Below are 26,451 nucleotides of genomic sequence, written 5' to 3'. Positions count from 1 at the left end.
TTCATCAAAGAATGAAGATTCTCATTTCAAGACTTCAAGAAGGAACTCAACTGACAACTACACAAAAAGCTATCAAGAGTCTTTTAGACTCTGCAGAAAAAGGGTAGGAACTCTGAAGATTAGAACATCTCTTGTCCAATTATGTCAGTTCAATATATCTTCTGGCCCCACACTAAAGGTTAACTAGGCAGGTTTTCGGCATTATCAGAAACTGTAACAGACTCTGTGGCGCAACGGTAGCGCGTCTGACTCCAGATCAGAAGGCTGCGTGTTAAAATCACGTCAGGGTCAATATTTGTGTTTCATCAAAGAATGCAGGTTATCATTTCAAGACTGAAATAAGGCCCTCAACTGAAAACTCCAAAAAAGGCTATCAAGAGTCTTTTAGACTCTGCGGTTCAATTTTAATCGCTTTTAAGATTAAAACATCTCTCATCCAGTCACGTCAGTTCAATATATCTTCTGGCCCACACTCAAAGTTAACTTGGCAGGTTTTCGGAATAATCAGAGACTGTAACAGGCTCTGTGGCGCAACGGTAGCGCGTCTGACTCCAGATCAGAAGGCTGCGTGTTCAAATCACGTCAGGGTCAATATTTGTGTTTCATCAAAGAATGAAGATTCTCATTTCAAGATTTCCATAAGGAACTCAACTGACAACTACACAAAAAGCAATCAAGAGTCTTTTAGACTCTGCAGAAAAAGGGTAGGAACTCTGAAGATTAGAACATCTGTTGTCCAATTATGTCAGTTCAATATATCTTCTGGCCCCACACTAAAGGTTGACTTGGCAGGTTTTCGGCATTATCAGAAACTGTAACAGACTCTGTGGCGCAACGGTAGCGCGTCTGACTCCAGATCAGAAGGCTGCGTGTTCAAATCACGTCAGGGTCAATATTTGTGTTTCATCAAAGAATGAAGATTCTCATTTCAAGACTTCCATAAGGAACTCAACTGACAACTACACAAAAAGCTATCAAGAGTCTTTTAGACTCTGCAGAAAAAGGGTAGGAACTCTGAAGATTAGAACATCTCTTGTCCAATTATGTCAGTTCAATATATCTTCTGGCCCCACACTAAAGGTTGACTAGGCAGGTTTTCGGAATTATCAGAAACTGTAACAGACTCTGTGGCGTAACGGTAGCGCGTCTGACTCCAGATCAGAAGGCTGCGTGTTCAAATCACGTCAGGGTCAATATTTGTGTTCATCAAAGAATGCTGGTAACCATTTCAAGACTGAAATAAGGCCCTCAACTGAAAACTCAAAAAAATGATATCAAGAGACTTTTAGACTCTGCGGTTCAATTGTAATCGCTTTTAAGATTAGAACATCTCTCATCCAGTCACGTCAGTTCAATATATCTTCTGGCCCACACTCAAGGTTAACTTGGCAGGTTTTCGGCATAATCAGAGACTGTAACAGGCTCTGTGGCGCAACGGTAGCGCGTCTGACTCCAGATCAGAAGGCTGCGTGTTCAAATCACGTCAGGGTCAATATTTGTGTTCATCAAAGGATGCTGGTTCTCATTTGAAGACTAAATTAAGGCCCAAAACTGAGAACTACAACAAATTATATCAAGAGGTTTTTAGACTCTGCGGTTCAATTGTAATCGCTTTTAAGATTAGAAAACATCTCTCATCCAGTCACGTCAGTTCAATATATCTTCTGGCCCACACTCAAGGTTAACTTGGCAGGTTTTCGGCATAATCAGAGACTGTAACAGGCTCTGTGGCGCAACGGTAGCGCGTCTGACTCCAGATCAGAAGGCTGCGTGTTCAAATCACGTCAGGGTCAATATTTGTGTTTCATCAAAGAATGAAGATTCTCATTTCAAGATTTCCATAAGGAACTCAACTGACAACTACACAAAAAGCAATCAAGAGTCTTTTAGACTCTGCAGAAAAAGGGTAGGAACTCTGAAGATTAGAACATCTCTTGTCCAATTATGTCAGTTCAATATATCTTCTGGCCCCACACTAAAGGTTGACTTGGCAGGTTTTCGGCATTATCAGAAACTGTAACAGACTCTGTGGCGCAACGGTAGCGTCTGACTCCAGATCAGAAGGCTGCGTGTTCAAATCACGTCAGGGTCAATATTTGTGTTCATCAAAGAATGCAGGTTACCATTTCAAGACGGAAATAAGGCCCTCAACTGAAAACTCCCAAAAATGCTATCAACAGATTTTTAGACTCTGCGGTTCAATGGTAATCGCTTTTAAGATTAGAACATCTCTCATCCAGTCACGTCAGTTCAATATATCTTCTGGCCCCACACTAAAGGTTAACTTGGCAGGTTTTCGGCATAATCAGAAAGTGTAACAGGCTCTGTGGCGCAACGGTAGCGCGTCTGACTCCAGATCAGAAGGCTGCGTGTTCAAATCACGTCAGGGTCAATATTTGTGTTCATCAAAGAATGCAGGTTACCATTTCAAGACTGAAATAAGGCCCTCAACTGAAAATTCCAAAAAATGCTATCAAGAGTCTTTTAGACTCTGCGGTTCAATTGTTATTCGCTTTTAAGATTAGAACATCTCTCATCCAGTCACGTCAGTTCAATATATCTTCTGGCCCACACTCAAGGTTAACTTGGCAGGTTTTCGGCATAATCAGAGACTGTAACAGGCTCTGTGGCGCAACGGTAGCGCGTCTGACTCCAGATCAGAAGGCTGCGTGTTCAAATCACGTCAGGGTCAATATTTGTGTTTCATCAAAGAATGAAGATTCTCATTTCAAGACTTCCATAAGGAACTCAACTGACAACTACACAAAAAGCTATCAAGAGTCTTTTAGACTCTGCAGAAAAAGGGTAGGAACTCTGAAGATTAGAACATCTCTTGTCCAATTATGTCAGTTCAATATATCTTCTGGCCCCACACTAAAGGTTGACTAGGCAGGTTTTCGGAATTATCAGAAACTGTAACAGACTCTGTGGCGCAACGGTAGCGCGTCTGACTCCAGATCAGAAGGCTGCGTGTTCAAATCACGTCAGGGTCAATATTTGTGTTCATCAAAGAATGCAGGTAACCATTTCAAGACTGAAATAAGGCCCTCAACTGAAAACTCAAAAAAATGATATCAAGAGACTTTTAGACTCTGCGGTTCAATTGTAATCGCTTTTCAGATTAGAACATCTCTCATCCAGTCACGTCAGTTCAATATATCTTCTGGCCCACACTCAAGGTTAACTTGGCAGGTTTTCGGCATAATCGGAAAGTGTAACAGGCTCTGTGGCGCAACGGTAGCGCGTCCAGGGGCGTAGCTGGGGGGGGGGGAGGTTAGGATGATTCCAAGGGCCCAGCACTGGGGGGGGGGGGCCCAGAGAACACTATTATTATCTTTTTATTAATATGGTTTTATTATTATCCTAAAGTAAGTTAATGTAAATGACTCAAAAGTATAATTGCCTGTATTAAAAAAAAACGTCCCAAAAGAAACAAACAGGTGCTTGTTACTCTGTTTGACAGAATGAGCACCCCTCCCTTCATTCATTGCATGGTATGGGCGCCTGAGCAATGGAGCAAGCGGAGCAGGTGCATCCCCACAATTGACCTTGGGGGAGCAAACGTGTGCTTTTGCACCCCCACTTTTTGATCATATGAAAAATATGACATTTCCCCCCCAATATATCACTGTAAACATAAGTGTGTAATTTCAATCGAATTAATAATACGCAATGAAAGAACTTGTGCTGATTATAGACACTTAATAGCGAGTTTTTAAGTTTCCAAAGATTGTGACCCCCCCCCGCATTTCGCTCACAATGGTTTGATCAACTGCCTCCCACCCACAGCAGTCCTGATGCAGGTAGGCTGAGTGTAAATCACCGCGAACAGTCTGTCATTGGTGGCAGACCTTTTCAGTAAGTTGTTCAAACAAAGAATATGTTAGACATGTCTTTACTTCTACCACTCAATACAATAAAACACATTTATAATCATCACCTTCTCTTCATTTTCGCTGCATTGAATTACAGGTCACTCTTTATGTTAGCTAGCGGTTAGCTGACGTTTGCTAGCTAGCTAGTAACATCAACCAGTGTGTGTGTTTGACTAGCTAGCTACCTGGTAGATCGAAGCCCATTAGAGTTTGAGTTTATTAGGATCCCCATTAGCTGTTGCATGACAACAACTAGTCTTCCTGGGGTCCACACAAAACATAAAACATTGCATTCGACAAGACTTTTACAGAACAGTAAATACAAAATAAAAAACTTTTCCGAAGTCCATTTTCCTTCAAGCATTGACTTTCATATTTTCCATCATATACCACTTATTTTCTGATTTCATTTCATTGGAAAGAAAATAATGATAATAAAATAAGAATAAAGTACTTATATCTATCTGCATTTACAGATGCCAGCCTTCAATTCTCTTAAGGTACAACTACCTGAAATGAAAATAAAAGAAGAATGAATTATAGAATGATAGAAGATAATATGATAGAAGCCCATCTCCTACTGTAACTAACCTGCACACTGTGTGTGTGTGTGTGTGTGTGTGTGTGTGTGTGTGTGTGTGTGTGTGTGTGTGTGTGTGTGTGTGTGTGTGTGTGTGTGTGTGTGTGTGTGTGTGTGTGTGTGTGTGTAGCCAGCCAGCCAACCAGGTAGAACATGGCAGAAAAAAAAAAAAATCATGTATTCAACCCAGTTCAGTGTATTCATACGTGTATTGCTCTCCTGTGTAGAATGATGTGGTGGTGACAGTGCAGACTCAGGGAGGAGGCAGAGAAGGAGAGAAAGAGACACAAGAGTTACAGGTAATGGAAATATCAGTCAGCTTAAAGTGTAGGATAACATAACAAATTAAGACACAAATACTTGGATAATATATTCCCCCCTCTCTCCCTTTCTTTACAGAGTAGCATAAAGATTGTGTATTCAAACCAGTTCAGTGTACTCATAAGTGTATTGCTCTCCTTAATGTAGAATGATGTGGTGACTGTGCAGACTCAGGGAGGAGGCAGAGGAAGTGAGAAAGAGACCTAGGATAACATCCCTAGTCAAAAAATGCTATAGGAATCTCTATACGTTTTTGGAACCCTATAGGAATCCTTTAGGATCCCATAGGATTTTGAGACAGTTCTGTGCTCTATATTGCAGGAAATTGCACGTACAGGTGTTCATTAAATTAAAACAATTCTGCCATGGAGGTGGTCGTGCCTGACCCACTCCAAACCACCCCTTGCCTGCCAGTTACTAATCTTGCACCCCCACTTTCAACTATAACTAGGCGGCACAGCAGTGCACCAGCAGCTTGCAGCTTGAACAGACTGACAGGAAAATGTCCTCTACAGCTCATGAATCAGGAGCTCAGAAACGAAAGAAAAAACGTCAGCAAGAGGAAAATAATAAAAGAGGTCGACAGACAGTCACCAAGTATTTTCACAAGAAAGGTATTTATTCACAGAACTGGTTTTGAAGCCCATAACAGCTTAGCCAACATTTTGTGGCTGACGTTAGCTACCTGTTGCTATCAAAAATTAGATGAGTGTCGATGAGCCCAGTGAATTTGTATCCAGCAGCTATGCCCTTTTGCTATGGCTAGCTAACCTAACCTGTATAATGTTACATGCTAATCACATCTGCTCTAATGCACAGATGCGGCTTCAGGATCAGTACCCCTTCCCTCAGGCCGGTTCCCAGTTGAAGGAGAGGGAGGTAAAGCAGCAGGGCTTGGGGTTAACAAACAGATTTTAAATATGCTTACCATGCATTGAATACAACTTTAGGTAATATTCACATTTAGTTACTCTAGTTCTTCCAGTAATTGCAATACCATTGACCACTGGCACATTAAATTGAGGTTGTTACAGTAGCTATAGCTAGATTTGAGCAATTGAAAAATATCTATACAAATGATTATTATTATTATTATTATTATTATTATTATTATTATAACAATTAAGAGATAGCTCGAGCTGTACTGTGTTATTACTATTATAGGGCATTTTATAAATTATGTACACTATGGATACTCTAGAGGCAGGGCCTTCGAGCAAGGCAGCCAACGAGGAGAGCAGAGGTGAAGAGGCAGAGGTACCAGTACAAGAAGAGGTCGAGGACCATGAAAGCAGCACAGATGAGGAGGAAGCAGCTATGGACAGTCAATGTCAGGGACAAAGTGAGGCTCCGACACAGGATGCCACAGATACTGAGCCACCTGTAGTGGTGTCTGAGGTAGAAGATCTGCTATCACTTGACCCAGGGTTGTTCCCAGCTAGGATGAGTGACAAGGACAGGGCAACTATTGTAAAGAAATTAGCAATGCGAGAAACAGATCAAGAAATTCCACATGATTCAAAGGGAAAGAGATTTCCAGATTACTTGAAATACACCAAAGCAGATAAGGGTAGGGGAAAAGTGAAAAGGGACTGGTTGATTCACAGTGAAAGTGCAAATGCACTGTTCTGCATACCATGTGTTCTTTTCTCCAAGGAGCAAAAAATACCCTCTCTTAGTGCTTTGAGTAGTGACCAGGGATACAAGATGTGTGACGTCGAGTGGGGTCGCATGTATGATAAATTCCCAAGCCATGAAACAAGTAGGAATCACAGGGACTGTTATTTGCGATGGAAACACCTACAGTGTTCGGTTATGACTGCATGTGGCGTTGATCATCAGTTGCAGAGAGAGCTACAGTCTGAAATTGAGAAAAACAAAGCTATCTTGCAGAGACTCCTTGATGTCACTCTGCACTTGGCAACGAGGAATTTAGCTTTCCGAGGTAAAACGCATGCTTTGGGCGATGTCCACAATGGAAATTTTGTAGGTACGCTAGAACTTTTGTCACGATATGATCCACTCTTGAAAGACCACTTAGACAAAATCAGGACATCCAAAAAAGGAAGCCAGCTAACTCATTATCTGAGCCCAGACATCCAGAACGAGTTTATTGAATTGTGTGGGGGAAAGGTTTTAAAAACCATTATATATAATATACTATGGAATCATTTGTGATGCAACGCCTGACATTTCCCACACCGAGCAAAATGTTGTGCTCATAAGATATGTACATTATAATGAAGACACAGGCGAATGGGAGATCACTGAAAGATTTATTGAATTCAAAGATTTCAACGGAAAAACAAGATGTGAAATAGCAGGCATGATGGAGAGTGTGCTTCTGGATCTAGGGATAGACATTAGTGATTGCAGGGGGCAAGGGTATGATAATGGGGCGAATATGTCAGGGAAAATCAAGGGAGTCCAAGCACAAATACTGAAAAAGAATAATCTTGCTACTTTCTCACCTTGTGCCTCCCACACGTTGAATCTGGTAGGCGTGCATGCTGCAGAATCGAGCCCTGAAGTATCCAACTTTTTTGGTTACATTAACCGCCTCTACACATTTGTAAGTGCCAGTCCATCTCGTTGGTCTATATACAAAAAGAAAACAGGTTGCTCTGTACATAGGCTATCTGACACTCGCTGGAGTGCGAGAATTGATGCTGTGAAACCTGTAGCAAAGCACCTACCTGGTGTCATTGAAGCCCTTGCTACCATACTGAGCTCATGCAGTCTCACAGGTGAGGCCAGATCTGAAGCTGTTGGTCTGAGGAACTACCTCATGTCATTTGATGCCATTGTCCTTCTCACCATTTGGGTGAAAGTATTGCAATCTATTGATGACAGAAATGTGATACTCCAGTCAGGGAAAATCTCAATAGAGGTGGAGGCAGGTAATGTTGCTGCACTAAGAGATGAGATGCAGACTCTCAGAAATGGATGGGATGCTATTCTGTCTGAGGCATCAATGGTAGCTAAGGAAATGGAGGTTCCACCTCATTTCAAAAAAGAACTTTGCCGTGAGAGGAGGAGGAAGAGGTTTCATGATGAAACTGCTGAAGGAACAGGTCAGGAGGATAGGCCAGAAACAACATTCCGTAACACTGTGTTTCTCACTGCCATGGACCAGATCATAAGTGACTTGGACACTCGGTTCCAAACAACAGCAAATATTGTTGAAGAATTTGCTGCCATACTTAAAATTGGGAAGTTGAGTGACAGTGTCATGGCTTCTGTGTGTCAGCCACTGAGGGAGAAATACTCACAGGATCTCACAGATCAGTTTGAGAGTGAGATAAGGCATCTCAATAAAATATTTTCTGCCACTTTCCCCCCTGATTGTAGCTCTCTTGATCTACTGAATGCAATATACAAGATGGAACTCCAGAGCATTTTTGGAGACGTTTGCATTGCCCTCAGAATTTTCTTGACGCTCCCAGTTACCGTAGCTGGTGGTGAAAGATCATTTAGTAAGTTGAAACTTATCAAGAGCTATTTAAGATCTACCATGTCGCAAGAGAGGTTGAACAGCCTTGCAATGTTATCGATTGAAAGCAAGCTGGCTCTGTCACTTGATTTCAAAGAGCTCGTAAAAGATTTTGCCACCAAGAAGGTCCGGCGATTGGCGTTCGGGATTTAGGAATAAAAATCCAGTCTATGACAGGATTGTGGGATGTTTCCCTATAGTAAGCTGACAGGCTACAGCCCACATTGTGAACAATTACTATCTGATGCATAGTCCTCTCGCACTACATTTTTCATTGTTTGCTGTAAGTGTGTTCATGTCCTGAGAGTTTATTGTTTTATAATTATGTTCAAATCTTCAGTTAATTTATACTTTTGTCCTTGTGTTGTTCAAATCTTAATTTAATAAGTCAAAGAATGTTGAGATTTTTTGTTTGTTCATTCCTGTATTGGGTGTAATTTTCAATTAAATAGACAGAAGATAAAGTTGATAGTCAGTGCATGTTGATTTCTTGCAGTCCATTACAGTTCATTAACTTCAACAGGGTTTTCGAGGTTGGGTTTCATCGTGTCGTTTTGGGGGTGGACGCAAGGTTCTGACCCCACCAGTATCCAAGAATCCTGAATTGTCCCCACCAATAACTCAACACTTGTCACTCGCGCCTCCTCGAATTACTTGCGCGTGTAACAGGTAGGGCTTTAGCACTCTGCTGAGAAAGGCAGCAACCCGGCCGCTACAGCAAAAAAGCTAGTGCTCTGCCCGCGACAGTTCAAAATCTGCTTCGTAAAAGGTATATCCAAGCAGGGAACGATTGTATACTTCAGAGCACATCAAAATGTAAGTGTCTGTCAACCTAATAGTGTGCTTGAGTAGACTATTTGTGTTGGAGATGGGATTACAGAGAGACAGGACAAGTAACAGCTTTTGTATGTTGAGTATCAGAAAACATTGTCACAAGAATAGGGGAAAATATGCCTAGCTAGTGCAACTCAAGGTTGTTTGGTAGACTATTGCATTGGTCCATTCATTGAAGATGAACGCAATGCGACATCCTGAACTGGTGCTGAACTGCTGATCCGAATGTATAGGTAAAAACCATATTATGCGTTTTCATCAATAAATAAATGGCCACATTTTTTTTAGCGTGCGCGCTAATGCGCACTCGCATGGATTGGGGGCCCACAAATAGATTCTTTCATGGGGCCCAGAATTTCCAGCTACGCCCCTGAGCGCGTCTGACTCCAGATCAGAAGGCTGCGTGTTCAAATCACGTCAGGGTCAATATTTGTGTTCATCAAAGGATGCTGGTTCTCATTTGAAGACTAAATTAAGGCCCAAAACTGAGAACTACAACAAATTATATCAAGAGGTTTTTAGACTCTGCGGTTCAATTGTAATCGCTTTTAAGATTAGAAAACATCTCTCATCCAGTCACGTCAGTTCAATATATCTTCTGGCCCACACTCAAGGTTAACTTGGCAGGTTTTCGGCATAATCAGAGACTGTAACAGGCTCTGTGGCGCAACGGTAGCGCGTCTGACTCCAGATCAGAAGGCTGCGTGTTCAAATCACGTCTGGGTCAATATTTGTGTTTCATCAAAGAATGAAGATTCTCATTTCAAGACTTCCATAAGGAACTCAACTGACAACTACACAAAAAGCTATCAAGAGTCTTTTAGACTCTGCAGAAAAAGGGTAGGAACTCTGAAGATTAGAACATCTCTTGTCCAATTATGTCAGTTCAATATATCTTCTGGCCCCACACTAAAGGTTGACTAGGCAGGTTTTCGGCATTATCAGAAACTGTAACAGACTCTGTGGCGCAACGGTAGCGCGTCTGACTCCAGATCAGAAGGCTGCGTGTTCAAATCACGTCAGGGTCAATATTTGTGTTCATCAAAGAATGCAGGTAACCATTTCAAGACTGAAATAAGGCCCTCAACTGAAAACTCAAAAAAATGATATCAAGAGACTTTTAGACTCTGCGGTTCAATTGTAATCGCTTTTAAGATTAGAACATCTCTCATCCAGTCACGTCAGTTCAATATATCTTCTGGCCCCACACTAAAGGTTAACTTGGCAGGTTTTCGGCATAATCAGAGACTGTAACAGGCTTTGTGGTGCAACGGTAGCGCGTCTGACTCCAGATCAGAAGGCTGCGTGTTCAAATCACGTCAGGGTCAATATTTGTGTTCATCAAAGGATGCTGGTTCTCATTTGAAGACTAAATTAAGGCCCAAAACTGAGAACTACAACAAATTATATCAAGAGGTTTTTAGACTCTGCGGTTCAATTGTAATCGCTTTTAAGATTAGAAAACATCTCTCATCCAGTCACGTCAGTTCAATATATCTTCTGGCCCACACTCAAGGTTAACTTGGCAGGTTTTCGGCATAATCAGAGACTGTAACAGGCTCTGTGGCGCAACGGTAGCGCGTCTGACTCCAGATCAGAAGGCTGCGTGTTCAAATCACGTCAGGGTCAATATTTGTGTTTCATCAAAGAATGAAGATTCTCATTTCAAGACTTCCATAAGGAACTCAACTGACAACTACACAAAAAGCTATCAAGAGTCTTTTAGACTCTGCAGAAAAAGGGTAGGAACTCTGAAGATTAGAACATCTCTTGTCCAATTATGTCAGTTCAATATATCTTCTGGCCCCACACTAAAGGTTGACTAGGCAGGTTTTCGGCATTATCAGAAACTGTAACAGACTCTGTGGCGCAACGGTAGCGCGTCTGACTCCAGATCAGAAGGCTGCGTGTTAAAATCACGTCAGGGTCAATATTTGTGTTTCATCAAAGAATGCAGGTTATCATTTCAAGACTGAAATAAGGCCCTCAACTGAAAACTCCAAAAAATGCTATCAAGAGTCTTTTAGACTCTGCGGTTCAATTTTAATCGCTTTTAAGATTAAAACATCTCTCATCCAGTCACGTCAGTTCAATATATCTTCTGGCCCACACTCAAAGTTAACTTGGCAGGTTTTCGGAATAATCAGAGACTGTAACAGGCTCTGTGGCGCAACGGTAGCGCGTCTGACTCCAGATCAGAAGGCTGCGTGTTCAAATCACGTCAGGGTCAATATTTGTGTTTCATCAAAGAATGAAGATTCTCATTTCAAGATTTCCATAAGGAACTCAACTGACAACTACACAAAAAGCAATCAAGAGTCTTTTAGACTCTGCAGAAAAAGGGTAGGAACTCTGAAGATTAGAACATCTCTTGTCCAATTATGTCAGTTCAATATATCTTCTGGCCCCACACTAAAGGTTGACTTGGCAGGTTTTCGGCATTATCAGAAACTGTAACAGACTCTGTGGCGCAACGGTAGCGTCTGACTCCAGATCAGAAGGCTGCGTGTTCAAATCACGTCAGGGTCAATATTTGTGTTCATCAAAGAATGCAGGTTACCATTTCAAGACGGAAATAAGGCCCTCAACTGAAAACTCCCAAAAATGCTATCAACAGATTTTTAGACTCTGCGGTTCAATGGTAATCGCTTTTAAGATTAGAACATCTCTCATCCAGTCACGTCAGTTCAATATATCTTCTGGCCCCACACTAAAGGTTAACTTGGCAGGTTTTCGGCATAATCAGAAAGTGTAACAGGCTCTGTGGCGCAACGGTAGCGCGTCTGACTCCAGATCAGAAGGCTGCGTGTTCAAATCACGTCAGGGTCAATATTTGTGTTTCATCAAAGAATGAAGATTCTCATTTCAAGACTTCCATAAGGAACTCAACTGACAACTACACAAAAAGCTATCAAGAGTCTTTTAGACTCTGCAGAAAAAGGGTAGGAACTCTGAAGATTAGAACATCTCTTGTCCAATTATGTCAGTTCAATATATCTTCTGGCCCCACACTAAAGGTTGACTAGGCAGGTTTTCGGAATTATCAGAAACTGTAACAGACTCTGTGGCGCAACGGTAGCGCGTCTGACTCCAGATCAGAAGGCTGCGTGTTCAAATCACGTCAGGGTCAATATTTGTGTTCATCAAAGAATGCAGGTAACCATTTCAAGACTGAAATAAGGCCCTCAACTGAAAACTCAAAAAAATGATATCAAGAGACTTTTAGACTCTGCGGTTCAATTGTAATCGCTTTTAAGATTAGAACATCTCTCATCCAGTCACGTCAGTTCAATATATCTTCTGGCCCACACTCAAGGTTAACTTGGCAGGTTTTCGGCATAATCGGAAAGTGTAACAGGCTCTGTGGCGCAACGGTAGCGCGTCTGACTCCAGATCAGAAGGCTGCGTGTTCAAATCACGTCAGGGTCAATATTTGTGTTCATCAAAGGATGCTGGTTCTCATTTGAAGACTAAATTAAGGCCCAAAACTGAGAACTACAACAAATTATATCAAGAGGTTTTTAGACTCTGCGGTTCAATTGTAATCGCTTTTAAGATTAGAAAACATCTCTCATCCAGTCACGTCAGTTCAATATATCTTCTGGCCCACACTCAAGGTTAACTTGGCAGGTTTTCGGCATAATCAGAGACTGTAACAGGTTCTGTGGCGCAACGGTAGCGCGTCTGACTCCAGATCAGAAGGCTGCGTGTTCAAATCACGTCTGGGTCAATATTTGTGTTTCATCAAAGAATGAAGATTCTCATTTCAAGACTTCCATAAGGAACTCAACTGACAACTACACAAAAAGCTATCAAGAGTCTTTTAGACTCTGCAGAAAAAGGGTAGGAACTCTGAAGATTAGAACATCTCTTGTCCAATTATGTCAGTTCAATATATCTTCTGGCCCCACACTAAAGGTTGACTAGGCAGGTTTTCGGCATTATCAGAAACTGTAACAGACTCTGTGGCGCAACGGTAGCGCGTCTGACTCCAGATCAGAAGGCTGCGTGTTCAAATCACGTCAGGGTCAATATTTGTGTTCATCAAAGAATGCAGGTAACCATTTCAAGACTGAAATAAGGCCCTCAACTGAAAACTCAAAAAAATGATATCAAGAGACTTTTAGACTCTGCGGTTCAATTGTAATCGCTTTTAAGATTAGAACATCTCTCATCCAGTCACGTCAGTTCAATATATCTTCTGGCCCCACACTAAAGGTTAACTTGGCAGGTTTTCGGCATAATCAGAGACTGTAACAGGCTTTGTGGTGCAACGGTAGCGCGTCTGACTCCAGATCAGAAGGCTGCGTGTTCAAATCACGTCAGGGTCAATATTTGTGTTCATCAAAGAATTTAGATTCTCATTTCAAGACTTCAATAAGGAACTCAACTGACAACTACACAAAAAGCTATCAAGAGTCTTTTAGACTCTGCAGAAAAATGGTAGGAACTCTGAAGATTAGAACATCTCTCATCCAGTCACGTCAGTTCCATCTATCTTCTGGCCCCACACTAAAGGTTGACTTGGCAGGTTTTCGGCATAATCAGAAACTGTAACAGGCTCTGTGGTGCAACGGTAGCGCGTCTGACTCCAGATCAGAAGGCTGCGTGTTCAAATCACATCAGGGTCAATATTTGTGTTCATCAAAGGATGCTGGTTCTCATTTGTAGACTAAATTAAGGCCCAAAACTGAGAACTACAACAAATTATATCAAGAGGTTTTTAGACTCTGCGGTTCAATTGTAATCGCTTTTAAGATTAGAAAACATCTCTCATCCAGTCACGTCAGTTCAATATATCTTCTGGCCCACACTCAAGGTTAACTTGGCAGGTTTTCGGCATAATCAGAGACTGTAACAGGCTCTGTGGCGCAACGGTAGCGCGTCTGACTCCAGATCAGAAGGCTGCGTGTTCAAATCACGTCAGGGTCAATATTTGTGTTTCATCAAAGAATGAAGATTCTCATTTCAAGACTTCAAGAAGGAACTCAACTGACAACTACACAAAAAGCTATCAAGAGTCTTTTAGACTCTGCAGAAAAAGGGTAGGAACTCTGAAGATTAGAACATCTCTTGTCCAATTATGTCAGTTCAATATATCTTCTGGCCCCACACTAAAGGTTGACTAGGCAGGTTTTCGGCATTATCAGAAACTGTAACAGACTCTGTGGCGCAACGGTAGCGCGTCTGACTCCAGATCAGAAGGCTGCGTGTTAAAATCACGTCAGGGTCAATATTTGTGTTTCATCAAAGAATGCAGGTTATCATTTCAAGACTGAAATAAGGCCCTCAACTGAAAACTCCAAAAAATGCTATCAAGAGTCTTTTAGACTCTGCGGTTCAATTTTAATCGCTTTTAAGATTAAAACATCTCTCATCCAGTCACGTCAGTTCAATATATCTTCTGGCCCACACTCAAAGTTAACTTGGCAGGTTTTCGGAATAATCAGAGACTGTAACAGGCTCTGTGGCGCAACGGTAGCGCGTCTGACTCCAGATCAGAAGGCTGCGTGTTCAAATCACGTCAGGGTCAATATTTGTGTTTCATCAAAGAATGAAGATTCTCATTTCAAGACTTCAAGAAGGAACTCAACTGACAACTACACAAAAAGCAATCAAGAGTCTTTTAGACTCTGCAGAAAAAGGGTAGGAACTCTGAAGATTAGAACATCTCTTGTCCAATTATGTCAGTTCAATATATCTTCTGGCCCCACACTAAAGGTTGACTTGGCAGGTTTTCGGCATTATCAGAAACTGTAACAGACTCTGTGGCGCAACGGTAGCGCGTCTGACTCCAGATCAGAAGGCTGCGTGTTCAAATCACGTCAGGGTCAATATTTGTGTTCATCAAAGAATGCAGGTTACCATTTCAAGACTGAAATAAGGCCCTCAACTGAAAACTCCCAAAAATGCTATCAACAGATTTTTAGACTCTGCGGTTCAATGGTAATCGCTTTTAAGATTAGAACATCTCTCATCCAGTCACGTCAGTTCAATATATCTTCTGGCCCCACACTAAAGGTTAACTTGGCAGGTTTTCGGCATAATCAGAAAGTGTAACAGGCTCTGTGGCGCAACGGTAGCGCGTCTGACTCCAGATCAGAAGGCTGGGTGTTCAAATCACGTCAGGGTCAATATTTGTGTTCATCAAAGAATGCAGGTAACCATTTCAAGACTGAAAAAAGGCCCTCAACTGAAAATTCCAAAAAATGCTATCAAGAGGTTTTTAGACTCTGCGGTTCAATTGTTATTCGCTTTTAAGATTAGAACATCTCTCATCCAGTCACGTCAGTTCAATATATCTTCTGGCCCACACTCAAGGTTAACTTGGCAGGTTTTCGGCATAATCAGAGACTGTAACAGGCTCTGTGGCGCAACGGTAGCGCGTCTGACTCCAGATCAGAAGGCTGCGTGTTCAAATCACGTCAGTGTCAATATTTGTGATTCATCAAAGAATGAAGATTCTCATTTCAAGACTTCCATAAGGAACTCAACTGACAACTACACAAAAAGCTATCAAGAGTCTTTTAGACTCTGCAGAAAAAGGGTAGGAACTCTGAGGATTAGAACATCTCTTGTCCAATTATGTCAGTTCAATATATCTTCTGGCCCCACACTAAAGGTTGACTAGGCAGGTTTTCGGCATTATCAGAAACTGTAACAGACTCTGTGGCGCAACGGTAGCGTCTGACTCCAGATCAGAAGGCTGCGTGTTCAAATCACGTCAGGGTCAATATTTGTGTTCATCAAAGAATGCAGGTTACCATTTCAAGACGGAAATAAGGCCCTCAACTGAAAACTCCCAAAAATGCTATCAACAGATTTTTAGACTCTGCGGTTCAATGGTAATCGCTTTTAAGATTAGAACATCTCTCATCCAGTCACGTCAGTTCAATATATCTTCTGGCCCCACACTAAAGGTTAACTTGGCAGGTTTTCGGCATAATCAGAAAGTGTAACAGGCTCTGTGGCGCAACGGTAGCGCGTCGGACTCCAGATCAGAAGGCTGCGTGTTCAAATCACGTCAGGGTCAATATTTGTGTTCATCAAAGAATGCAGGTTACCATTTCAAGACTGAAATAAGGCCCTCAACTGAAAATTCCAAAAAATGCTATCAAGAGTCTTTTAGACTCTGCGGTTCAATTGTTATTCGCTTTTAAGATTAGAACATCTCTCATCCAGTCACGTCAGTTCAATATATCTTCTGGCCCACACTCAAGGTTAACTTGGCAGGTTTTCGGCATAATCAGAGACTGTAACAGGCTCTGTGGCGCAACGGTAGCGCGTCTGACTCCAGATCAGAAGGCTGCGTGTTCAAATCACGTCAGGGTCAATATTTGTGTTCATCAAGGAATTTAGATTCTCATTTCAAGACTTCAATAAGGAACTCAACTGACAACTACACAAAAAGCTATCAAGAGTCTTTTAGACTCAGCAGAAAAATGGTAGGAACTCTGAAGATTAGAACATCTCTTGTCCAATCATGTCAGTTCATTATATCTTCTGTCCCCTCACTAGAGGTTGAATTGGCAGGTTTTTGGCACAATCACAACCTGTAACAGGCTCTGTGGCGCAACGGTAGAGCGTCTGACTCCAGATCAGAAGGCTGCGTGTTCAAATCACGTCAGGGTCAATATTTGTGTTTCATCAAAGAATGAAGATTCTCATTTCAAGACTTCCATAAGGAACTCAACTGACAACTACACAAAAAGTTAAACAGAGTCTTTGAGACTCTGTTGAAAAATGGTAGGAACTCTGAAGATTAGAATGTCTCTTGTCCAATCATGTCAGTTCATTATATCTTCTGTCCCCTCACTAGAGGTTGAATTGGCAGGTTTTTGCCACAATCACAACCTGTAACAGGCTCTGTGGCGCAACGGTAGCGCGTCTGACTCCAGATCAGAAGGCTGCGTGTTCAAATCACGTCAGGGTCAATATTTGTGTTTCATCAAAGAATGAAGATTCTCATTTCAAGACTTCCATAAGGAACTCAACTGACAACTACACAAAAAGCTATCAAGAGTCTTTTAGACTCTGCAGAAAAAGGGTAGGAACTCTGAAGATTAGAACATCTCTTGTCCAATTATGTCAGTTCAATATATCTTCTGGCCCCACACTAAAGGTTGACTAGGCAGGTTTTCGGCATAATCAGAGACTGTAACAGGCTCTGTGGCGCAACGGTAGAGCGTCTGACTCCAGATCAGAAGGCTGCGTGTTCAAATCACGTCAGGGTCAATATTTGTGTTTCATCAAAGAATGAAGATTCTCATTTCAAGACTTCCATAAGGAACTCAACTGACAACTACACAAAAAGCTATCAAGAGTCTTTTAGACTCTGCAGAAAAAGGGTAGGAACTCTGAAGATTAGAACATCTCTTGTCCAATTATGTCAGTTCAATATATCTTCTGGCCCCACACTAAAGGTTGACTAGGCAGGTTTTCGGCATTATCAGAAACTGTAACTTACTCTGTGGCGCAATGGTAGCGCGTCTGACTCCAGATCAGAAGGCTGCGTGTTCAAATCACGTCAGGGTCAATATTTGTGTTCATCAAAGAATGCAGGTAACCATTTCAAGACTGAAATAAGGCCCTCAACTGAAAACTCAAAAAAATGATATCAAGAGACTTTTAGACTCTGCGGTTCAATTGTAATCGCTTTTAAGATTAGAACATCTCTCATCCAGTCACGTCAGTTCAATATATCTTCTGGCCCACACTCAAGGTTAACTTGGCAGGTTTTCGGCATAATCAGAGACTGTAACAGGCTTTGTGGCGCAACGGTAGCGCGTCTGACTCCAGATCAGAAGGCTGCGTGTTCAAATCACGTCAGGGTCAATATTTGTGATTCATCAAAGAATGAAGATTCTCATTTCAAGACTTCCATAAGGAACTCAACTGACAACTACACAAAAAGCTATCAAGAGTCTTTGAGACTCAGTAGAAAAATGGTAGGAACTCTGAAGATTAGAACATCTCTTGTCCAATCATGTCAGTTCATTATATCTTCTGTCCCCTCACTAGAGGTTGAATTGGCAGGTTTTTGGCACAATCACAACCTGTAACAGGCTCTGTGGCGCAACGGTAGCGCGTCTGACTCCAGATCAGAAGGCTGCGTGTTCAAATCACGTCAGGGTCAATATTTGTGTTCATCAAAGAATGCAGGTTATCATTTCAAGACTGAAATAAGGCCCTCAACTGAAAACTCCAAAAAATGCTATCAAGAGTCTTTTAGACTCTGCGGTTCAATTTTAATCGCTTTTAAGATTACAACATCTCTCATCCAGTCACGTCAGTTCAATATATCTTCTGGCCCACACTCAAAGTTAACTTGGCAGGTTTTCGGCATAATCAGAGACTGTAACAGGCTCTGTGGTGCAACGGTAGCGCGTCTGACTCCAGATCAGAAGGCTGCGTGTTCAAATCACGTCAGGGTCAATATTTGTGTTTCATCAAAGAATGAAGATTCTCATTTCAAGATTTCCATAAGGAACTCAACTGACAACTACACAAAAAGCAATCAAGAGTCTTTTAGACTCTGCAGAAAAAGGGTAGGAACTCTCAAGATTAGAACATCTCTTGTCCAATTATGTCAGTTCAATATATCTTCTGGCCCCACACTAAAGGTTGACTTGGCAGGTTTTCGGCATTATTAGAAAGTGTAACAGACTCTGTGGCGCAACGGTAGCGCGTCTGACTCCAGATCAGAAGGCTGCGTGTTCAAATCACGTCAGGGTCAATATTTGTGTTCATCAAAGAATGCAGGTTACCATTTCAAGACTGAAATAAGGCCCTCAACTGAAAACTCCCAAAAATGCTATCAACAGATTTTTAGACTCTGCGGTTCAATGGTAATCGCTTTTAAGATTAGAACATCTCTCATCCAGTCACGTCAGTTCAATATATCTTCTGGCCCCACACTAAAGGTTAACTTGGCAGGTTTTCGGCATAATCAGAAAGTGTAACAGGCTCTGTGGCGCAACGGTAGCGCGTCTGACTCCAGATCAGAAGGCTGGGTGTTCAAATCACGTCAGGGTCAATATTTGTGTTCATCAAAGAATGCAGGTAACCATTTCAAGACTGAAATAAGGCCCTCAACTGAAAATTCCAAAAAATGCTATCAAGAGGTTTTTAGACTCTGCGGTTCAATTGTTATTCGCTTTTAAGATTAGAACATCTCTCATCCAGTCACGTCAGTTCAATATATCTTCTGGCCCACACTCAAGGTTAACTTGGCAGGTTTTCGGCATAATCAGAGACTGTAACAGGCTCTGTGGCGCAACGGTAGCGCGTCTGACTCCAGATCAGAAGGCTGCGTGTTCAAATCACGTCAGTGTCAATATTTGTGATTCATCAAAGAATGAAGATTCTCATTTCAAGACTTCCATAAGGAACTCAACTGACAACTACACAAAAAGCTATCAAGAGTCTTTTAGACTCTGCAGAAAAAGGGTAGGAACTCTGAAGATTAGAACATCTCTTGTCCAATTATGTCAGTTCAATATATCTTCTGGCCCCACACTAAAGGTTGACTAGGCAGGTTTTCGGCATTATCAGAAACTGTAACAGACTCTGTGGCGCAACGGTAGCGTCTGACTCCAGATCAGAAGGCTGCGTGTTCAAATCACGTCAGGGTCAATATTTGTGTTCATCAAAGAATGCAGGTTACCATTTCAAGACGGAAATAAGGCCCTCAACTGAAAACTCCCAAAAATGCTATCAACAGATTTTTAGACTCTGCGGTTCAATGGTAATCGCTTTTAAGATTAGAACATCTCTCATCCAGTCACGTCAGTTCAATATATCTTCTGGCCCCACACTAAAGGTTAACTTGGCAGGTTTTCGGCATAATCAGAAAGTGTAACAGGCTCTGTGGCGCAACGGTAGCGCGTCTGACTCCAGATCAGAAGGCTGCGTGTTCAAATCACGTCAGGGTCAATATTTGTGTTCATCAAAGAATGCAGGTTACCATTTCAAGACTGAAATAAGGCCCTCAACTGAAAATTCCAAAAAATGCTATCAAGAGTCTTTTAGACTCTGCGGTTCAATTGTTATTCGCTTTTAAGATTAGAACATCTCTCATCCAGTCACGTCAGTTCAATATATCTTCTGGCCCACACTCAAGGTTAACTTGGCAGGTTTTCGGCATAATCAGAGACTGTAACAGGCTCTGTGGCGCAACGGTAGCGCGTCTGACTCCAGATCAGAAGGCTGCGTGTTCAAATCACGTCAGGGTCAATATTTGTGTTCATCAAGGAATTTAGATTCTCATTTCAAGACTTCAATAAGGAACTCAACTGACAACTACACAAAAAGCTATCAAGAGTCTTTTAGACTCAGCAGAAAAATGGTAGGAACTCTGAAGATTAGAACATCTCTTGTCCAATCATGTCAGTTCATTATATCTTCTGTCCCCTCACTAGAGGTTGAATTGGCAGGTTTTTGGCACAATCACAACCTGTAACAGGCTCTGTGGCGCAACGGTAGAGCGTCTGACTCCAGATCAGAAGGCTGCGTGTTCAAATCACGTCAGGGTCAATATTTGTGTTTCATCAAAGAATGAAGATTCTCATTTCAAGACTTCCATAAGGAACTCAACTGACAACTACACAAAAAGTTAAACAGAGTCTTTGAGACTCTGTTGAAAAATGGTAGGAACTCTGAAGATTAGAATGTCTCTTGTCCAATCATGTCAGTTCATTATATCTTCTGTCCCCTCACTAGAGGTTGAATTGGCAGGTTTTTGCCACAATCACAACCTGTAACAGGCTCTGTGGCGCAACGGTAGCGCGTCTGACTCCAGATCAGAAGGCTGCGTGTTCAAATCACGTCAGGGTCAATATTTGTGTTTCATCAAAGAATGAAGATTCTCATTTCAAGACTTCCATAAGGAACTCAACTGACAACTACACAAAAAGCTATCAAGAGTCTTTTAGACTCTGCAGAAAAAGGGTAGGAACTCTGAAGATTAGAACATCTCTTGTCCAATTATGTCAGTTCAATATATCTTCTGGCCCCACACTAAAGGTTGACTAGGCAGGTTTTCGGCATAATCAGAGACTGTAACAGGCTCTGTGGCGCAACGGTAGAGCGTCTGACTCCAGATCAGAAGGCTGCGTGTTCAAATCACGTCAGGGTCAATATTTGTGTTTCATCAAAGAATGAAGATTCTCATTTCAAGACTTCCATAAGGAACTCAACTGACAACTACACAAAAAGCTATCAAGAGTCTTTTAGACTCTGCAGAAAAAGGGTAGGAACTCTGAAGATTAGAACATCTCTTGTCCAATTATGTCAGTTCAATATATCTTCTGGCCCCACACTAAAGGTTGACTAGGCAGGTTTTCGGCATTATCAGAAACTGTAACTTACTCTGTGGCGCAATGGTAGCGCGTCTGACTCCAGATCAGAAGGCTGCGTGTTCAAATCACGTCAGGGTCAATATTTGTGTTCATCAAAGAATGCAGGTAACCATTTCAAGACTGAAATAAGGCCCTCAACTGAAAACTCAAAAAAATGATATCAAGAGACTTTTAGACTCTGCGGTTCAATTGTAATCGCTTTTAAGATTAGAACATCTCTCATCCAGTCACGTCAGTTCAATATATCTTCTGGCCCACACTCAAGGTTAACTTGGCAGGTTTTCGGCATAATCAGAGACTGTAACAGGCTTTGTGGCGCAACGGTAGCGCGTCTGACTCCAGATCAGAAGGCTGCGTGTTCAAATCACGTCAGGGTCAATATTTGTGATTCATCAAAGAATGAAGATTCTCATTTCAAGACTTCCATAAGGAACTCAACTGACAACTACACAAAAAGCTATCAAGAGTCTTTGAGACTCAGTAGAAAAATGGTAGGAACTCTGAAGATTAGAACATCTCTTGTCCAATCATGTCAGTTCATTATATCTTCTGTCCCCTCACTAGAGGTTGAATTGGCAGGTTTTTGGCACAATCACAACCTGTAACAGGCTCTGTGGCGCAACGGTAGCGCGTCTGACTCCAGATCAGAAGGCTGCGTGTTCAAATCACGTCAGGGTCAATATTTGTGTTCATCAAAGAATGCAGGTTATCATTTCAAGACTGAAATAAGGCCCTCAACTGAAAACTCCAAAAAATGCTATCAAGAGTCTTTTAGACTCTGCGGTTCAATTTTAATCGCTTTTAAGATTACAACATCTCTCATCCAGTCACGTCAGTTCAATATATCTTCTGGCCCACACTCAAAGTTAACTTGGCAGGTTTTCGGCATAATCAGAGACTGTAACAGGCTCTGTGGCGCAACGGTAGCGCGTCTGACTCCAGATCAGAAGGCTGCGTGTTCAAATCACGTCAGGGTCAATATTTGTGTTTCATCAAAGAATGAAGATTCTCATTTCAAGATTTCCATAAGGAACTCAACTGACAACTACACAAAAAGCAATCAAGAGTCTTTTAGACTCTGCAGAAAAAGGGTAGGAACTCTCAAGATTAGAACATCTCTTGTCCAATTATGTCAGTTCAATATATCTTCTGGCCCCACACTAAAGGTTGACTTGGCAGGTTTTCGGCATTATTAGAAAGTGTAACAGACTCTGTGGCGCAACGGTAGCGCGTCTGACTCCAGATCAGAAGGCTGCGTGTTCAAATCACGTCAGGGTCAATATTTGTGTTCATCAAAGAATGCAGGTTACCATTTCAAGACTGAAATAAGGCCCTCAACTGAAAACTCCAAAAAATGCTATCAAGAGGTTTTTAGACTCTGCGGTTCAATGGTTATTCGCTTTTAAGATTAGAACATCTCTCATCCAGTCACGTCAGTTCAATATATCTTCTGGCCCCACACTAAAGGTTAACTTGGCAGGTTTTCGGCATAATCAGAAAGTGTAACAGGCTCTGTGGTGCAACGGTAGCGCGTCTGACTCCAGATCAGAAGGCTGCGTGTTCAAATCACGTCAGGGTCAATATTTGTGTTTCATCAAAGAATGAAGATTCTCATTTCAAGACTTCCATGAGGAACTCAACTGACAACTACACAAAAAGCTATCAAGAGTCTTTTAGACTCTGCAGAAAAATGGTAGGAACTCTGAAGATTAGAACATCTCTTGTCCAATTATGTCAGTTCAATATATCTTCTGGCCCCACACTAAAGGTTGACTAGGCAGGTTTTCGGCATTATCAGAAACTGTAACTTACTCTGTGGCGCAACGGTAGCGCGTCTGACTCCAGATCAGAAGGCTGCATGTTCAAATCACGTCAGGGTCAATATTTGTGTTCATCAAAGGATGCTGGTTCTCATTTGAAGACTAAATTAAGGCCAACAACTGAGAACTACAACAAATTATATCTAGAGGTTTTTAGACTCTGCGGTTCAATTGTAATCGCTTTTAAGATTAGAAAACATCTCTCATCCAGTCACATCAGTTCAATATATCTTCTGGCCCACACTCAAGGTTAACTTGGCAGGTTTTCGGCATAATCAGAGACTGTAACAGGCTCTGTGGCGCAACGGTAGAGCGTCTGACTCCAGATCAGAAGGCTGCGTGTTCAAATCACGTCAGGGTCAATATTTGTGTTTCATCAAAGAATGAAGATTCTCATTTCAAGACTTCCATAAGGAACTCAACTGACAACTACACAAAAAGCTATCAAGAGTCTTTTAGACTCTGCAGAAAAAGGGTAGGAACTCTGAAGATTAGAACATCTCTTGTCCAATTATGTCAGTTCAATATATCTTCTGGCCCCACACTAAAGCTTGACTAGGCAGGTTTTCGGCATTATCAGAAACTGTAACTTACTCTGTGGCGCAATGGTAGCGCGTCTGACTCCAGATCAGAAGGCTGCGTGTTCAAATCACGTCAGGGTCAATATTTGTGTTCATCAAAGAATGCAGGTAACCATTTCAAGACTGAAATAAGGCCCTCAACTGAAAACTCAAAAAAATGATATCAAGAGACTTTTAGACTCTGCGGTTCAATTGTAATCGCTTTTAAGATTAGAACATCTCTCATCCAGTCACGTCAGTTCAATATATCTTCTGGCCCACACTCAAGGTTAACTTGGCAGGTTTTCGGCATAATCAGAGACTGTAACAGGCTTTGTGGCGCAACGGTAGCGCGTCTGACTCCAGATCAGAAGGCTGCGTGTTCAAATCACGTCAGGGTCAATATTTGTGTTCATCAAAGAATTTAGATTCTCATTTCAAGACTTCAATAAGGAACTCAACTGACAACTACACAAAAAGCTATCAAGAGTCTTTTAGACTCTGCAGAAAAATGGTAGGAACTCTGAAGATTAGAACATCTCTCATCCAGTCACGTCAGTTCCATCTATCTTCTGGCCCCACACTAAAGGTTGACTTGGCAGGTTTTCGGCATAATCAGAAACTGTAACAGGCTCTGTGGCGCAACGGTAGCGCGTCTGACTCCAGATCAGAAGGCTGCGTGTTCAAATCACGTCAGGGTCAATATTTGTGTTCATCAAAGGATGCTGGTTCTCATTTGAAGACTAAATTAAGGCCCACAACTGAGAACTACAACAAATTATATCAAGAGGTTTTTAGACTCTGCGGTTCAATTGTAATCGCTTTTAAGATTACAAAACATCTCTCATCCAGTCACGTCAGTTCAATATATCTTCTGGCCCACACTCAAGGTTAAATTGGCAGGTTTTCGGCATAATCAGAGACTGTAACAGGCTCTGTGGCGCAACGGTAGCGCGTCTGACTCCAGATCAGAAGGCTGCGTGTTCAAATCATGTCAGGGTCAATATTTGTGTTCATCAAAGGATGCTGGTTCTCATTTGAAGACTAAATTAAGGCCCACAACTGAGAACTACAACAAATTATATCAAGAGGTTTTTAGACTCTGCGGTTCAATTGTAATCGCTTTTAAGATTAGAACATCTCTCATCCAGTCACGTCAGTTCAATATATCTTCTGGCCCCACACTAAAGGTTGACTTGGCAGGTTTTCGGCATTATTAGAAACTGTAACAGACTCTGTGGCGCAACGGTAGCGCGTCTGACTCCAGATCAGAAGGCTGCGTGTTCAAATCACGTCAGGGTCAATATTTGTGTTCATCAAAGGATGCTGGTTCTCATTTGAAGACTAAATTAAGGCCCAAAACTGAGAACTACAACAAATTATATCAAGAGGTTTTTAGACTCTGCGGTTCAATGGTAATCGCTTTTAAGATTAGAACATCTCTCATCCAGTCACGTCAGTTCAATATATCTTCTGGCCCCACACTAAAGGTTAACATGGCAGGTTTTCGGCATAATCGGAGAGTGTAACAGGCTCTGTGGCGCAACGGTAGCGCGTCTGACTCCAGATCAGAAGGCTGCGTGTTCAAATCACGTCAGGGTCAATATTTGTGTTCATCAAAGAATGCAGGTTACCATTTCATGACTGAAATAAGGCCCGCAACTGAAAACTCCAAAAAATGCTATCAAGAGGTTTTTAGACTCTGCGGTTCAATGGTAATCGCTTTTAAGATTAGAACATCTCTCATCCAGTCACGTCAGTTCAATATATCTTCTGGCCCCACACTGAAGGAATATTTGAAGTATTAAAGTAACGTGGTATGGCAGGAAAGTTCAATCTGGTATATTCCTTTTAATGTCACCTTATATATATTCATGTGTGTTAAATTAGAAGGGACAAAGTATCTTTTCCCTCCCCCAATATATTGAGGTGAAGTCCTTGTGTTTAGAGAAGAGATGTGAGCAGGGGACATCCTTATTTGGAGATAGTCCCAAGACGCTGGAATGTTTCCCTCGTAAAAGAAGGGTGTGCGTTACACAATCTTGTAGCAGATGTGTGTGTGTTTTCATTGCAGTAAATATAAGTGCTACATGATTACTGGTCAACTATACCTCTGTTCTTATTCTTTCATGTGTGGGTACTAAATGGCTACAAACATTGTGGAGAAATTAGCTTAAACATCTTTTATTACTCTATATGAAATGGAAGCAGTTTTTTATGACAGGCACGAGAGAGTTGGGGGAGGGGACACATTCCGAAGAGTTTCAGCATGTCAATTATCAGGGGAATCGACTTGTTTTCAATAGATATGTGTGGTTGGTTACTTTGTATTAATAATAACAGTATGTGTAAAGGAAGCTGGAAATATACAATGTGAAACCTTTTATTTGAAGTAAAGATGTGAACAATAGCTCAAACAAATGGAAGGGCCATAGGACAAATGAGTGTGTTCTCTATACTGGGCCTGTGTGAAGTTTGACTATTTGAAAAGCATCTCTAATACTGCTTAAGAGCATAGGTAATGTGTTCCTCGTTGTTATTGATATGAAAGTAATTAACATGTATTACGTATATTTAGCCAACTATAACAACTATATCTTAAAACATAC

General features: G+C 41.6%; 2 protein-coding genes across 2 annotated transcripts in view; one reads left to right on the top strand and one right to left on the bottom strand.

Moving 5' to 3' along the window:
• The window catches only part of fermt3b (FERM domain containing kindlin 3b), a 109,819-nt gene that overhangs the window by 61,822 nt on the left and 21,546 nt on the right, over positions 1 to 26,451 (bottom strand). The gene's annotated exons all lie outside the window — the stretch shown is intronic.
• Positions 3,014 to 8,494, top strand: LOC307034561 (uncharacterized protein; the record flags this gene model as incomplete). The annotated part of the gene is made up of 4 exons (XM_079673387.1): positions 3,014 to 3,019; positions 4,683 to 4,754; positions 5,596 to 5,655; positions 5,978 to 8,494. The coding sequence occupies 4 exons, from the start codon at positions 3,014 to 3,016 to the stop codon at positions 6,161 to 6,163; spliced, it is 324 nt and encodes a 107-aa protein (XP_079529513.1). The 3' UTR covers positions 6,164 to 8,494.

Source organism: Notothenia rossii (genome assembly GCF_949606895.1).
Source record: "Notothenia rossii genome assembly, chromosome: 3".
NCBI classification, from domain to species: domain Eukaryota; kingdom Metazoa; phylum Chordata; class Actinopteri; order Perciformes; family Nototheniidae; genus Notothenia; species Notothenia rossii.
Note: the sequence above shows the minus strand (reverse complement) of the source record. Positions and strands in the feature narration are given on the sequence as shown.